We start from the raw sequence: 16,428 nt of genomic DNA, 5'->3' as shown, positions 1-16,428 counted from the left end.
TTTCTCTCCGGGTACTCCGGTTTTCCCCACTAATTTGATTTGATTTGTGCTAATTTGTTGATCAGTTTACAGTGTCCCCTATTAGTGCTCCAGCGCTAGAAGACTACACTCGTAAATAAAGTTCCTTTCCTTTCTCTCTTTTATTCTTAAGGTTCAGTTACACTGAACGAACTTCAACAAATAAAACACTGCAATTCCAACACAGGCAGTGAAAAACTAGGATACAACAGCGCTGCGTAAATTCCACAAGAAATCTTACAAAATTAAACAGTTTATCTAAACAGGGCAGCAAAATGTAGCCACTTATTTTTCTGATTCTATTTTCCCAAGAGACCCCTCTTTCATACCCATTAAATTATTAACAGGCCTATCGAAGATTTTGCAAATTACAGCATGCGTTATTATGGATGAAAACAGTTTTCGAAGCCGGATTGTGGAAATATAATACATGATTTCTCGACCGAAAAAAAACACGGTTCTTTTCACCATGAATTTTGTCTCTTAACAAGGCAGACAGATAGGCCCGAGGGATCGCACGATGGCGAAATCGGTGCCATGATCAACGGCAGCACTTGGAGTGACCGATAGCAATGAGCGCGGAAATTCAACTTTCCTTCTCAAAATTGAATCTTTGGGGCGATGACTGTAATTAATGAACGTCTCAAGATCCGTAAAATCCAGCTTTACTACTGTGTTGGGACACTTTTCTCCAGAAATTGACACCCAAACCAGTATAACCGCAGATCCTTGCGCTTTTAATTTCGCCTAAATCCTTGATTACCATTTGACGGTGTTACAGCTGAGTAATCCACCGAAGAACTTTTAAAAAAAACTTCGATCCATAAGCACAAGTATAAACCCAAGCAAACACAGTCGAAATACCGAGATCGGTTTTAAAATGATCCACCTACTGACAGATAATCTGACACAAAAACAAATCTGCTGAGCCAAAAAAAATGGCAGCGACTTTTCCATGCATCCATAGCCAATAATCACTGTACAACATATGATAAGGATCTGATGTTCCACGGAACCGACTGATAGTATGCGCGGGAATTCCTTCTCAAGCAACGTACACATATACTTTCCTGAAATACAATCAAACCAACAAGGTTAATTGGGAACCTTTGTCACTAGAAAGGCGATCGACGCTTTTCCTGGAGAGAAAGAAACACCGCCCACTCCACATAAGCAATGAAACACCTGAGCAAACTCACTTAATAATAAAGCACTAATGTCCGAAAGTTGAATGAGAAGAGAGGAGGTTGAAGCGAAAAGGCGGGGACAAAAATTGTTCTAGGATTCAATAGCAAATCTATATTTGAATACCAGAGTGAGTCGATTCGCGTGTTGACACTGACCTGTCTTCAGGCGTCCTGGCTAAATATTCTCTCTCGATCAAACCTTCAATTCTCTTCTTTATAACTTGAGGGCTGGGCATAAATCGAGCTTTTAGTTGTTCCGTTACCTAATAGTGAATATAGAAAATCAAAAGCCTTCACTGTTTCCGACTCTGGCTTTGGAGAGTTTCAGTAGGGAGTTTAAGAAACGACGACGGCTATGGCAACGACAACGCCAAAAAGCAGTAATATTATTGGTTAAAAGAATCAAAATGCTCGTGCCGGCACGTGCGGCACGCATTTTAAACAAACATTTCTCTTCCGTACTCGTCAAAGCTACTTCGTGAAATGACCAAATTTAAGGTTTGACGACAACGTGGACAAACTACCGTGAATCTTTCAGTCTCACTCTTTACTTCAAATCCGTCTGTACCAATCCAGTTTTAGGACACTTCACTCACATTAGATAATATAAACAAGATGGAATAATCATGAAATACTTAAAACAGCTCAAAGTTATATTTTGGGGTGACGTTTTCGTCTCCGTAGCCGTCGTGGTTTCTTAAACTCCCTAGTATCACCAATGTAACGGGAGCTTCCACTGTCGTGGACCTCCCAAAGGAATCAACCAGTTGCCTTCAACGTGGTTGTCTAATTATTGTTTACCAAAGACGACTCTAGTTGGTCACAGCTTCACTGGCGAAAAATGTCTGCGCATGAGTCGCGCGATATGACACGTGACGCGTTTCCGGGACTATCATTGGCTCTCGTGAAAAAAGCACCCCCGAGAAGAACAGAAAAATGGCTGCCGGTTGAGAATCGGTAGCTTGTTGGTTTCCGTTCTTTTTAGAGCGATCAAGGCTAGTTTTAACGCCAGTTTCAAGTGGAATGTATTCTTAGAGAACGTCTATGTTGTGTAAATCGTTTGAAAGTCCAATCCAACCAGCATCCTCGGAAAATTTGCTCCTGGAAAATTTTATTTCGTGGGAAAAGAGCTGCGAAACAGGTGAGTTTTTTGCGCAATTTTTAATGTGGAAAGTTTGTTGCCACCGGGTACAAAAAGTTACTGTAATGTGCAGAAAGGAGGATTCCTAAGGTTTCCGTTCATGTGTGAATTGGCTTGTACCAGGTGGCAGGGAAATGGCAATATTGTTCAACGTGAAGGTTATTTTTTTCTGCGTTACACCTTACGATCGGCACCTCTACATGAATGATCAATGATTCGATCAGATATGAATTTGATTTTGAATGTGATTGTCTCATTAGGAACGTAACCCTAGTATCAAATATTTTAAATAGCTGCTTTTAAGGTCATTTATATTCCCTTTTCTGGTGAATGTCTAAGTTATTACATACATACATACATACATAACTTTATTTAGTAAAGCAGGTCAAGAGGAAAAAAAGCAACTTTACAGCTGATGTGGACCTACTGTAATAAAATTAACAATACATATATATGGTAGTGATTATACTTTAGATAAATAAGATAAATAATCGCTAAAAATAAATAAAGCATAAAATATGTATTAATAATAATAAAAATCGGCATGCTTATTATAAACTACTGAGCTGTCTTTTTCAAAAGTGATATTCATAACAGTATGTTTTAACTGCTTCAGTCCATTTTTAAAGCCTGTTTGATTAGAAAAAGATCTTACACTATCAGACAGGGAATTCCAGGCGATTGCAGCCCTGTGTACAAGGGAATTACGACCGAGCTCAGTGTTTGGTCTATTAACTAAAATATTTAAAGATTTCCTAAGATTATAGCTCTTACAGGTCCTAACAACTAATGAATTTATTTCCTCTAAACCTAAATTATAAAAAGCCTTATGAGTAATCATTAAAATACGAAATTTATAAAAATATTCAAGAGGCATCCACCCCGCTCTTGCTAAAATATCTTCATCAGTCATGCCCTTTGGCAACTTATGAATTAGTCTAGCGGCTCTAATATGTATCAATTCTAATTCTTTAAATTTGGAGCCAGAGCCCCAAACCACAACCCCATAGAGGACACTTGGGATTACAGTCTTAAAGTACAGAGTTTCTAGCATAGATTTGGGTAAAAAACTTATACGTCTCAGCATTTTGACTTTACTATTGAATGACACACAAATTGATTTAATATGCTGAGACCAAGACAGTTTATCATCGATGGTAACCCCGAGACAAGCAGTAGAGGATATGTACTGAATAAAATCCTCACCCAACTTCAGAGGTTTCAAAGGACCAATGAAGGGATTAATGCTCAAAATCATTGCCTCAGATTTACCCTCGTGAATAATCAGTCTATTCATAAGGCACCAGGTATACACCTGGTCAAGAACCTCTTGTAAAACAAGAACGATCTCATCAACAGTGTCACCTATTACATAAATTGTTGTATCGTCCGCATACATATATAACGCCCCTCTGTTAACATGATCTGGTAAATCATTTACATAAGTTGCAAAGAGTCTGGGACCTAATAAGGACCCTTGGGGTACTCCAACTTTAACAGGTCTTAAATCCGATCTTATACCATTAACTTGAGTCCTTTGCACACGGTTGGAGAGGTAATCATTGATCCAATTCCACATACTACCCATAACTCCAATTCCTTTAAGTTTTTCAACAAGGATAGTGTGATTTACACAATCAAAAGCCTTACGGAAATCAATGAATAACACTCCAACCTTGCGACCTCCATCCTTATACTTTTTAGCAGTCGCAACTCAACGATCCTTGCGTTCAAGTACGGTAGTTACCAAGTTATGGATTGGCAATTAATTTGAGTTATCAAAATCAAAATCCATGTTATTTAAAATAATGTTTGGAAGAACAGAAGTGTACAGGTGTATATAGGTATCTATAGATTCAGGTTTTTTTAGACTGGGACTATTGTTTTGTGGAAGCATTAATGATATAATTTTGGTTTTAGGGGACTGTCATGTGTTGTTGGATCAAGGAAATTCTGCTTTGAGTCAAGTGTGGTTGACAGTGGATAGTTGTTCCTGAAAAGGCTGAAAGGAAGCTTTATTGCCTTGGACTTTTTTTGCTTACACCCCACATGTTTGTTCTTTTCTTACATGGCAAAATTTATTAATATATTATGTGTTTTGGAGCTGCAGCTAGAAGCAGTGTCCCATGCATAAGGTCTCATTGGGGTTGATGGCAGTAAAATAATTGTGGTAAAAAATATGTTTAAAGTTTTTATCATAACTTCTCATCTTGGTCCTGCTGGACTTCAAACATGCTCTACCATTTTGCACAAGGAACTTGTAAATCAACAATTACCTTTTGGTGTATTTGCAATATGATATTTTGGATAGCAATTGATTTATTTTTCTTATCCCTTGTGTGTAGATATCCTATGTCTGTCACATAGTTAGTTTTAAGCTTTTATTTCCTGTAGTGTATCTTTATTATAGTTAGCACATGACCCCACAAGCATGTGTTATTGCTTTAATATTGATTGTGTTTGAATAAAGGATATTGTTGTCTGGTCTTGTAGATAATGCAAAACAGCCTCAGTTGTATTTGCATTATTTCTGAATGTTACTTTTAAAGGGCAAACCATTAAAAAGTGTACAAAGTTTGCAGGAGTTCAGGAAAATTTTTCAAAATATTCATTGATTTGAAGTTCCTGAAGCAGGTAAATCTTGAATAGTTTATGCAACCATATTTGGAATATACAGCATTTCTTTTTGGGAATGTTCAAGTCCACAGAATTCATTTTCTTTATGTTGAGAAGTACTGTAAGACTGTTGACTCCATGGGGTTCCCCATTGACGAGTAAAATTGTCTGGTGTTAGACAGAGCAAAATACTCTGGGTTTAAAATACCAAGTATGGCCGGTTTAGGGGTGAAAGGGTTATTAATTTAAGTGCGATCATTACTTTGACTTTCTTTCTTCATTTGAACCAAAACAAAGTGACTAATCATCACCTCCACCATTGCTATACAACGGCTTTGGCTTTTAGAACAAAGAATCAAAGTTGAAGCTGGTGGCTCAAGGAGTAAATTTTGCAAAAAAGTTAGGTTAAAAATACTTTTACGGTATTTGAGTATTATTGTAGAACAAATTTGCATAATATAGTTAAAGTCATTAAGTCAATGAGAATCCAAACACGAGGATGCAGTTTGCTCAGGAGTGGTCTTTTTTTTTAAAACAACCCTTAAAGGTAACACAATCTTGTTTTCTGGATGTAGGCTAAAGAAATCTGACCCCTTAGGGGAACCAGTTCTAAATTGACAAATGACTGGCATTTTATAATTGATAAGTAAAAGCTACTTGCTCGCTTACCAAAGTTTTCTACAGTTCCATTCATTTGTGAGATTGATAGCCTTAAATGTACTGCAGCAACTCTGCCAGCTGTTTGGTCTCAGTATCATAAGCAGTACCCCCTTGGGGTAGTTTGTTCACTTCACCACCATTGTTTAACCCTATCCAGGGACTAAGGCAAGGATGGAAATTGCTTACCGCTTAAATAAATTGGACCACTTTCCACTTTTTTTACTTCTTACACTTACTGCATTCAACTTTAATTTATTCATCCTTTGAAATGGTAGGAATGCTTACTATTATTTACAGCAATTGCTAAAAAATTCATTGCATCTAATGTTGAAATATTTTTTACATACGAGTCTTTAAGTATTTATGAGTCAATGAGTCATGAGTCAATGCGTTAGTGCAGTTACCCTAACCCATAAAATGAAAGCTAAAATTTCAGAGAGTGCTTAGGCCTAATCACTGAAACGAGGGCTTAGGCTTGATCAATAAATTATTGCTATATTGACTGTGAGTCTCATTGACTCATGACTCATTGACTAATTGACTCATAAATCATGGGACCTCTTTACATATGGAGAGGTAACAGGAGTTATTTCTGTGAAGTCTTATCCAGAAAACTGCAACATGGGATTATGTCCCTTTCAAAATTAGCTTTGTATGCATTTGCTCAATGTCTTTGAACGATTATTACGGAAATATGAAGTTATGGTTTTTCTAAAAGTTAAATCTAATGCAAGGGGATTAAAATTATTGAAGCAGGTGTGTTGCAACCAGAGTCTGCAAAGACAGGTTAGATAATTTGTTGTACTGGAAGTACTTAGTAGGCCAGCATGAAATTTGTGAAAAGTTTTGGGAGGGTGGCACTGAATCACCTTCAACAAGTTTTCTAAACTTTGAAAATACCTAATTTTATATCCTCCTGCTGTTTTATTGCTGGAAGATAAAATCAATTCCTGATTAAGTATTTTTGTTGTCACATTAACCCACTACAATGTGGTGAAAGCGTATTATTACAGTAGCTGTAGTAATATTTTGTTACAGTAAAGTTCTCCCTGCTACAGATGTAGTAAGCTGGACTTTTGAATCAAATGCTGTTGTTTTGGCTATTCAGAGTTAACCTAATCCATGTTTATTTCTATAATTCGGAGGAAACCAAACAATTGGCATTTTGCTTGGAACAACTATAACAAAATATAATTGCAACTAAAAGGTTTCCTTCTAGTGTACCCAATATGAGGTGCTATGACATGTTAAGTATGATTTTGGTCATTATTACTGCTAAATTCACTTTAAAATTTTTTTTGAACGACTGAAATACATTTCTTAATTTTCCCCTCGGTCTTGATAAATTTTCCTCTATGGACCTCTTGAATGGCAATTTTAACAACTTAATTTTGAGAAAAAAAGCGAAAATCTTAACATTTTCTGTTAGATGCGGGACCCCGCGGAAACAGTGTGTAACTATTTAGTTGGAAGAGACACCATTTGGAAATTTAGTGGTATCTTTTTTGTTTCACTTTTTAAAAGATAAACGCATGAATTGAAATCAAGATGGTAATCCCCGGGGTAATCCATTAGCTGGTAAGCTCCACAAACGAATTTCCACTCGAACACTAGCAACCGAGACTCGCGTTGACCTTGAAATTTTTAAAGAAATTTCCCTCGTAGCCCTGTTGGCTTAAAAGAGAATCTCGCTGGCATAGAAACGCACTATGCAGTCAACATTCGTCCGTTTTACTGGCCTGAAAACGGGTCTTTTTTGTCGACGGAGATCTAATAAAACTGATCTAATAAACACCGAATGGCAGCCATGTTTGATTTGAGGTATTGAAGTCACATGACAAGGCCTCGACCAATCAGACATTTTTCGCCAGTGAAGGTCACAGCAAGATGTGAGACCAGAGCATGCGCACGAAAATTCAGCTCCCTGACCACGGGAGAAAAGAGAGCTTTAGCAACGACAACGGCGACGGCAACGGTAACTGTACAAATTTGCATATTCAGTGGGCAAAAACAATAGCTTTGTGCGCCCTGCACGTGCGTTTTTTATTTTTGTCCATTTCTTTGCCGTCGTCAGCAAAGCAACAACGCGAAATTACCAAGTTTGAGGTGTTATGGAGAACGTCACCACTTGGATGTAAATTTTCATTTTTCTCCCCTAAATTAAGCGCCGCTCGAAACGGTTTCATTCCTGAGGGACTGCCACACCTTTGTCATGTTAAAAAGCTTGAAATAGTCGCGAAGCGATCGCAATAACGTGAACTTATGTTTTTATATGACGTTCCCGTTGCCGTTCCCGTCGTCGTTGCTAAAGCTCCCTAAAGTAAGCAAAGCGGCGGTCGACGAGGACCAAAACGCAAAAAGACGTTTCACCAGAAAAAGGACATTTAACGTCACGTTTACGTCAGTGGAAAGGAAAAATCATCCCACTTGCGACAAATAATATTCTTCCGGTGATTTTCTCATTCTCGTCGAGGTCATGGCTGCTTACGCGCTCTGTGAGTTCTTTTCGCCTTAAGTGAGACGTAACTGACACACTTGAAGGATGACCATGGCTTTTTCAGGAGGATTAGTCGCTGGTCAACTGTAGATTTTCGAGCGAAGTTATCAAGGTCAATTGGGCAGAGAACTCAAAAGGAAGTAATGTTCTACGAGTTCACGTCAAAAAGAGTTGACAGCTTACCTCAGCAACTAAGAGATTGTGCGGTCTTTTCTTTCGAGCCTTCATTATTCTCACAATCGCTGCCTCGATCCTATATTTTATCAAGGAAAATCACTGTTTTGTTGACGAACACCAGAAATCGGGCTATTCCTTACACAGAGTGATATGAAAGAAAATTACCTTGAACATTGAGATCTTTGGTAAATAACCTTTAATTAGGGCCCTCTCAACTAGTGTCCCATCACATACACCCCCATATTTAAGTGGCCTCGCTTACAGAGAGCTACGGTGTACACGACGGTGTAATATTTCCCGGTTGGAAGGAAAGATCCCTCCACTTTTACGATACCAAGTCTCCAATACGAGCGCTTTCCTAACAATTGAAAGGATACTCGTGTTTTCTGTCCTCGTCGACTTTATTCCTGGTTTCCTTCCGTTCGGGCTCCATTTCACCTTTCGCAAGCACTGCGAGAAACACAAAATACTTTGTAACTTTGCATGACATGAAACACTTGAGAAACCAAGTCCGCCAATTTCATGGTATCTAGAAGTTTCCATACGGAATATTTTATTGTGATTTAGGACAACGCATACGAATTCTAGGGGCAAAATGGCATGGATCCCTCTCCAATCTAATGAACAAAGTCGAATCTAAAGCGCATAACTTTGTTGTTGGTAGACTCTGAAGACGGACTCGAAAAGTCCTCTCAGAAATCTCCTTCCCCTTCCCCCAAACCCAGACGAAGCATTCCTATTAAACAAAGTGTTATAACGTTATTAGCTTCAAATGAAGTTACCGGTTTGAATTTTAACTCTGTGAAACTTGGATGTAAACTGTTCATTCACGGAAAACATATCCGTTGGTGCTGAGGAGAAAAGAAAATAATAATAAAAAATTCAATTCAAGATAACAAAGGAATCTTGACACAGTTATTGCTTCTTAGGATTTGACGATCTGATGTGACGTCCATAGCAAAATGATTTGAAAAATTTCTCTGTAAGGCCACCAAATTAGCCGCCCCACAGATTCTTTGTTGTTCGCAGGATATAGCGCGGGCCCTGGGTTCTAACGATGCGACCGCCTAATGCAGTTCACTAATCCAAGAGATTAATTTAAGTACATTGTGCCCTGTCCCAACGAAATTGTCTCAGAAACGCTTTGGTATTTTTACATGCATGAATAACGCGAAAAAGACATCGAACTGTCTCTGTCTCAAGGTTGCGTTACGATGCATGGATTTACAACAAAGTACATGTACAAGCATTCGAGTGAAGCTAGTTCAGAGCCCCGTTGGTTTCTTAACTGGAACATACAAATGCTACGATAACTCAACTTACATATATCTTTTCCTTTAGGATCTTTTGTGAGAACCCTTTGAGTAGGTTTTCCACAAGCAAGCGACTGTAAGGCTCGCTTTAAATCTCTTTCCGGGATTTCGGTATGCTGACTTACTTCCTGCAATGTAAATGGGATGATACATGAGGAGAAGGTAGTTTAATCTATCACAGAAAAGCTCACTTTAAACCCCTTTTCTGGCTGAACGATCAAACAGATTTGTCCATCCCCAACACAATAACATCTTTGATTCATACCTAATGTTCACCGAAATGTTTGATGGTTAGCAGGAATTGAGATAGAAGTAAAAGCGAGAGGTTACTGCAGCTATAATAGCATTTCACCAGCTTTCGCAAAAATAAAAGCCCTTCCTTTTATGTGTGCTTTTATTAAAAAAATGTTCAGGAAACACACCTCATAGGTCCATCTTTCTTGACGGTTAAAAAGCATCAACAAACACATCTGATGTGTTGATACTTGAAAGATGTGGCGACGGATTTCTGAAGGGCCGCCCTCCTGAAAACAATCACAACAACAAAGATTCGACTAAACAACAACGACAATAAAGAAATACAAAAGTGGCAGAACAGATAAAAGTTCTGTCAGAAATAGTGTAGAAAAGCTTGACTAAAATCGATAATTACTTCAGGTGATAAAACTACCACTCTCAAGATCTTAAGTGCTCTTTTCTCAGGCAGACCCATCGTAAAGTCTCCACCAACCCCGGTCTCCATCGAGGGCTTCCACTTCACCGTCGGTAGTTCTTCCATCAAGACTATCCAGCATCGTCTTCTATTCTTCTACTTGCTGGGGATCTTTTTCCGTATATGATTCTTTCAACGATCTGGACCTAGCATTCCTCCTTGTCTCTCAGAATATCCATGTCCCACCCATCTTGCATGTCTTCTTCTAATAGTCGCCCTTTTTGCAATCTATTCAACACTACTTCATCTAATACCTTACCCATGCAGCTAATTCTCTCCATCTTCCTACAGATCCACGTTTCAAATGCCCCCAGAAGACTTTCCTCCTTTTCCCTCAGGATCCACGTTTCAGCTGCAAAGAGCGCTACACTCCAAACAAGACCTTTAACCAGGATTTTCCTCTGTGACTCCACCAAGCTTCCAGTGAACAGCTTCTTGTTTTTATTAAATGCTCCCTTGTCCAGTGCAGTTATCTACTTTCTTCCGACTGCTAACGATGCTAAGTAGGGGAGCTGTTCACTGGTCATCAATTCTGGTGCGTAATTCCTGTTGTACACCTTTTCTCAAAATGAAACCTTTTGTCTTCTTTACGTTGATTTTCATTTATTGACCAGACAGCCTTTACCAAGCTGTAAGCAAGCTGTTTCAAAGCTCTTTTTGAGCCACTCACTAAAGCCTTGATATCTGCAAACATGATTGAATATAGAAGTCCCAACAAGCACACCCTCTTTCACATTCTCAAAAGCTTCTCTGGTCATTGCCTTAGCATAGATGATGAAAGGTGAAAGAGGACATCCCTCCTTTACTCGTAACGCCACACCCATTGACTCCAGCCTCTGATTCCCAATTAACAATAAAAATAATAATAATAATAATAATAATAATAATAATAATAATAATAATAATAATGATAATGATAATAAAATTTCTATAGCGCCATGTCCCAGTGGTCCAATGGCGCTTTACAATTTATGAAAAACTAATATTAAAAACAATCCTAAAGATGAATAAATAAAAAGTCTAGAAGTCCTAACTAAAAGCTTCTTTGAATAACCAAGTATTAAGTTTAGACATGAAAGTTGAAACATATACACATGTTCGTAATTCTAATGGAAGGCTGTTCCATATGGTCGGAGCGACCATACGTTTTAAGATTAAATCTGGGTACAGCAAGTAGATTATGACTAGACGATCTTCGTGTCCTGTTAGGCTTGTAAGGCCTAATAAGTTCCGTGATGTAATGGGAACAGAATCATGAATAGCTTTGAATGTAATCAGAGCGCTCTTGAAGATAACTCTCTGTTCAACGGTAAGCCAGTGAAGATTTAAAAACAGAGGTGTGAAATGTTCAAATGTATTTGTTGAATAGACGAGTCCTGCTGAACAGTTCAAAACACGTTGTAAATCTCGCAGAACACATTTAGGTTGACCATACAGAAGTGAATTGCAATAGTCGACCTTGGACGTAATAAAGACATAGACAAGTGTTTTGGGTGAATCAAAGGACAAGAACTTACGGATCTGGAAAGTAACAAGGAAATGAAAAAAAGGACAACTTGCACACAGCTGCAACATGAGGTCCCATAGATAAAGAATTACCAAAAATAACCCCAATGTTCCTTGCAGTAGTTGGGCAACGCACATTCTCCGAGACAATATCAAGGAAATCGTAAGCAAGAAGAGGACGATGGGGCGACGAAATAACTAAAATTTCTGTTTTGTCGCAATTCATCTTTAATTTATTCATTATCATCCATGAGTCAATATCCGTAACACAGGCTTCTATCTTTGATTTGTAAGAGACCATATCCTCGAAAGATGAAGTTTTGAAGGATAAGTATGGTTGAGAATCATCAGCGTAAAAGTGATAGGATCAGCCATGCGATCTTGCAATATCTCCCAGAGGTGTTGTGTAGAGTGAATAGAGCATTGGTCCGAGAACCGAGCCCTGAGGGACGCCATAGACTAAATTTTGAACATCAGAAACACCATCATTGACTTTAACAAACTGGGTAAGGTCAGATAAGTAGGATAGATTCAGTCAACTGCAATGTCACAAATGCCAAAACGAATTGACAATCTTGAACACAACAACCTATGATCAACAGTATCAATTAGTCCACCTGAAATCATAGTTTTCCTCATAGAGGTGCATTGGTGAATCTCTCGTCCGTCCAGTCCACACCAATTCTATCCAAAACCTCAAACAGCGAAGTCTTTTCAAAATCCCCATAAGCAAATGTAGGTGTCATAACTTAACTCTATATTACTTTCACACAGCATCCTCAAAAATCCAGTTGCCTGTGTTGTTCCTCTGCCTGGTCTACCACCCAGGTAGTCTATTCGGCCTTTGAGCTCAACCTTTGAGCTGTTATTCACAGAATAACCTTTTGAGCAGGGCAAAGTACGTAAATCTGAGCATTTCACTGCACTGGTCTTCTTTGGTATTGGTCCCATCAAGGCTCTAAAGAAGTCTTGTGGCCATTCTCCTTGGTTATATACCTTACTGCAAAATCTGACAAAAATCTTCTTTCCTTTTTTCTTCCAGATGTTTCAATAGCTCATCAGAAAATCGGTCCTCTTCAACAGCTTTCCCATTTTTTTTTTCATTATTTTGCATGACTGCCTTCTCCACTTCAGCATGCCACCCTTCTCTAGATTCCTCTGGCAACAATATTTTTTCTGGTTCTCTGCTTTGCATACGAGTCTTTTATATGTTCTACCAACCTTTCCCGAACTAACATGGGGTCTGTTACTCTATGTCACGTCAATGACTATTGCTGTCTTGTCAAACTACTACCAAAGGTTTTCAAACTAAAAAGTTAATAAACTGATAGTAAACACCTACTTTTTTAGAAGGTGGAAAGGTGGCATTCAGCTCCGCAGTTCCCTATTGTAAAAAAAAATATTTTGAGTTTTGCAAGGCTGTTGCCTAACAGGAGCCCGGTAGCCTGGGGCTCCCAAAGAATAGCTCTGGGCACCTTAATTTTTCACAGCAACACCTTTCACTTCATATGTTGGGCTCTTAAGTTCTCAGCGTTTAGCTCTGAGGGCGCCTTTAAAATTTTCTTAGGCAGCAGCCTTGTTTTGAACTTCACACAAGTCTTCATTTTATTCTTGTTCTCTTTCTATGCTACATCAAAAGTGTAATTTGTTGACGTGTTATCTCTTAAACAAATGATAAAACAACTTACTAATTGTGGCTGAAGTGTTAGTTGTCTACCACTGTGACAACCCAGATAGAACCTGCAAAAAGTCTAGAGTGAGTTAACCTTGTTAACTACAGTAATTCCGAGTTGTCAGTAGGCTTTACAGAAGATGACATTGTATGGAAACCAGGAAGTGAAAGACGAGGAAAATGTTACATCTGTTAACAAACACAGCAGAAGAGTTTCTTGCCAAAATAGCCAAATACACTGTAGGTGGTGATTTTTGGCTACTTTTGAAAACCAAACAATTTAGGTTTACATAATAAGGGGCAATCTCACTTGCAGCCTTGCTTCGATTTAAAGATTAGTACAGGTAATCACATGATTTCAAGTGCAATTTGGAATAAATTAGCACAAGTAAATTTTTCAAAGACAAACAAAATTGCTTATTTGTTTGAAATTGCACGAGAAAAATCATGTGCTTACTTATCAATACTATGCATGAAAAAATTTCGAGATGACATGATCCAGGGTTCGAAATTGCGACCAATACGGTCGCCAATGCGACTAACGTTTTCTCTTTGGCGACTAAAATTGTCGTATTCAATCAGAATGAAGAAAATTTCCCTGCACATTATGAGGTAAATAAGAACACAACTACAGGATGAAATAGATGGCAAAAGTTAATGAACTGTACCTCTTGAAGCAATCAAAAGCGTGCTGGGCTTGAGGAGGAATCATGCACTTTGGTGAAGAGGCTTGTGTTGGCCAAAATCCTGTCGTAAGCACTCGCACCACCAAATCCACTCCCATCAAGTTAATCTAAAACATTCACATACGTATATTTATCAACAGCAGTTTACCGTTTCCCTCCTGAGAAAGATAATTATAGATTTTATCCTGTCTAATGCCACACGATTTGACTTGTGAGTCTTCAGGGAAGAGTCGGTTAAATTCTCTTATCACTACACTTTGTAAAATAGCCATCTGGTTGCCTCCTGACAGTTGGGGTTCTTAACTGTGTTGCGTTTGACTTGAAACATTTCTTTTGCTATTCAATAAACATTTCATGGGGCAATGAGCAAATCCATAATGGAAAATGCGCTATATGAATGCTACAAATTAATGCAAAAGTCATAATTCATCTCCTCTTGTAAGCAGTCAACCTGTAAAGTTGTGAAGGCCTTTCATGACAAGTTGTAGGTTTGTACACAATGAAATATATGAAATATTATTGCGACCGTTGCAACACAAAGCATGCTAACTAGATTTCATGAAACTTGGGGTACTCTCAAGATCTTTAACCCAATAACTTAATGGAAGAAACAACTGCATAATTTATTAATGGCTGTTTGACAAATTGTATCAACAATAAATAGCAAGTACAACAAAAAAATTGAACTTCCTTTTTCCTCAAATTATGAAAGTTTGTTTGCTCAACACCTGACTGGCAAGCGTTTGTGCTTTAATTTCAATATACATGTGAAGCCTTTTACTTTGATCAAAGGTTTTGGATTTTTGCTCTGTCTTTACTGAATTCAAAACTGACCTGTAGGCCCAAGAGAGCTGGATTTTAAAAAAAATGACATCAAAGACTCACTCAATTACGAATGAAGCATGTGCGAATGCACCATATTAACTATGCAAGCCAGAAACTGCAGTGTTGCATGGCAAACTAGACCCTCCGTGAGGGTACACTGGGTTGCCTGTGGTACGTGCAGCCCGGGGGGGGGGGGGGGGGGGGGGGAGGGGGGAGGGGGGGAGGGGGGGACTCCCATATGGAACACACGGGGATGCTAGTCGGAAATTTTAAATTTAACCCCTGAAGGAGACCATCTGGGCGTGGCTCAAGCTTTTTGTGACTCCTAAAGGAGACCAATCTGGGCGTGACTTAAGCAAATTTTGACCTTGGCGGCTTAAAATATTGGCGCTTTGCCCGAAACACCCTAAGCGAGACCAAAATCCAAAATTTACACCCCTAAGCGAGACGACGAGCATCTCCGTCTGTTTCATATTTATCTGCCTTCTTGGACATAAATTCGACCGAAAACTGATAAGGCACGAATATTTTTAGATTTTTAGGAATAATAGATAACGTGGTTCAATGCGTAATGTGATAATGCGATAAAAGTGTCAAATTTGCGACCCATTGCTAACGGCAACGGAAGCGATCGCATTACGAATAATTAACCTCTGTTGCTAAAAACCACTCAAATAACCGGTCAGTGTAAAACGCAGACTGCAGGCTGCAGACCAGGGATAAAATGCAGACTGAGGGTAAAATGCAGACTGCAGACTGTGGGTTAATAAAATAATAATGAAAAAAGAGTTATAAGAGTGTTAGTAGCCGTTTGTACTTTCACACTGAAACCCCAACACAGCTCCCATCACTTTGGTTGCCCCACCGCATGTTTTATCGAACTGTGTAAGAATTGAAGCTGTTTGAATCCTTGTTGTTGTTTGAAAAAGGACAGTTTCGTTAAGTGAGTTGCTTTTAGGCAAAGAAGTCACCACCCCGTAATTCATATGCCCAAGATACCGGGTCTTTGTAAGTTTCTTTTTCTGTCAAGTGTGATAAAGTTTGACAATGAAATGAGCGAAGTCAAAACAAAGATCACAATCGCCCAACTCTTGTTTATGCAAAGTCAAAATTTACTCTCCAAGACGCGTACGACGTTATTTATCACCAGGTAATTCCATCATTTTGGAAATAGCAGCTACTTTATTATTCATCTGCGTCACAAGTTTTCACTGATTTTGGGGCTCATTTTGTTGAAACTCAAGCACGCTTCCAACAGGCTGTGAACCCTTCCTGCTTACAGAGCAATATATACTAAAAAACTTCTCCCATATCACATTTGAACCTTAAGCTCGAAAATTCAATACACAACATGATATTATAATTCACAAAGGCAGAAAATACCACAGAATCCTTTTCCAGCGAAAATTTTATTGAAA

The 16,428-nt window shown here is 38.6% G+C and overlaps 1 protein-coding gene across 1 annotated transcript in view; it reads right to left on the bottom strand.

Annotated features, from left to right (window-relative positions):
* Window positions 1-116: 116 nt before the first annotated feature.
* LOC137983509 (cullin-3-like) overlaps window positions 117-16,428 on the bottom strand; it is a 30,600-nt gene continuing 14,288 nt past the window's right edge. Inside the window, exons 17-26 of the mRNA XM_068830661.1 lie at window positions 14,168-14,292; window positions 13,516-13,567; window positions 13,170-13,211; window positions 10,032-10,133; window positions 9,620-9,737; window positions 9,079-9,147; window positions 8,674-8,746; window positions 8,303-8,372; window positions 1,362-1,468; window positions 117-1,088 (exon numbers count right to left, since the gene is read on the bottom strand). Of these exons, the coding sequence (XP_068686762.1) occupies window positions 1,064-1,088; window positions 1,362-1,468; window positions 8,303-8,372; window positions 8,674-8,746; window positions 9,079-9,147; window positions 9,620-9,737; window positions 10,032-10,133; window positions 13,170-13,211; window positions 13,516-13,567; window positions 14,168-14,292 (783 nt within the window). The 3' untranslated portion in view covers window positions 117-1,063. The remainder of the gene's footprint in view (window positions 1,089-1,361; window positions 1,469-8,302; window positions 8,373-8,673; window positions 8,747-9,078; window positions 9,148-9,619; window positions 9,738-10,031; window positions 10,134-13,169; window positions 13,212-13,515; window positions 13,568-14,167; window positions 14,293-16,428) is intronic.

This window comes from Montipora foliosa, chromosome 13, assembly GCF_036669935.1.
Source record: "Montipora foliosa isolate CH-2021 chromosome 13, ASM3666993v2, whole genome shotgun sequence".
Lineage (NCBI taxonomy): Eukaryota > Metazoa > Cnidaria > Anthozoa > Scleractinia > Acroporidae > Montipora > Montipora foliosa.
Note: the sequence above shows the minus strand (reverse complement) of the source record. Positions and strands in the feature narration are given on the sequence as shown.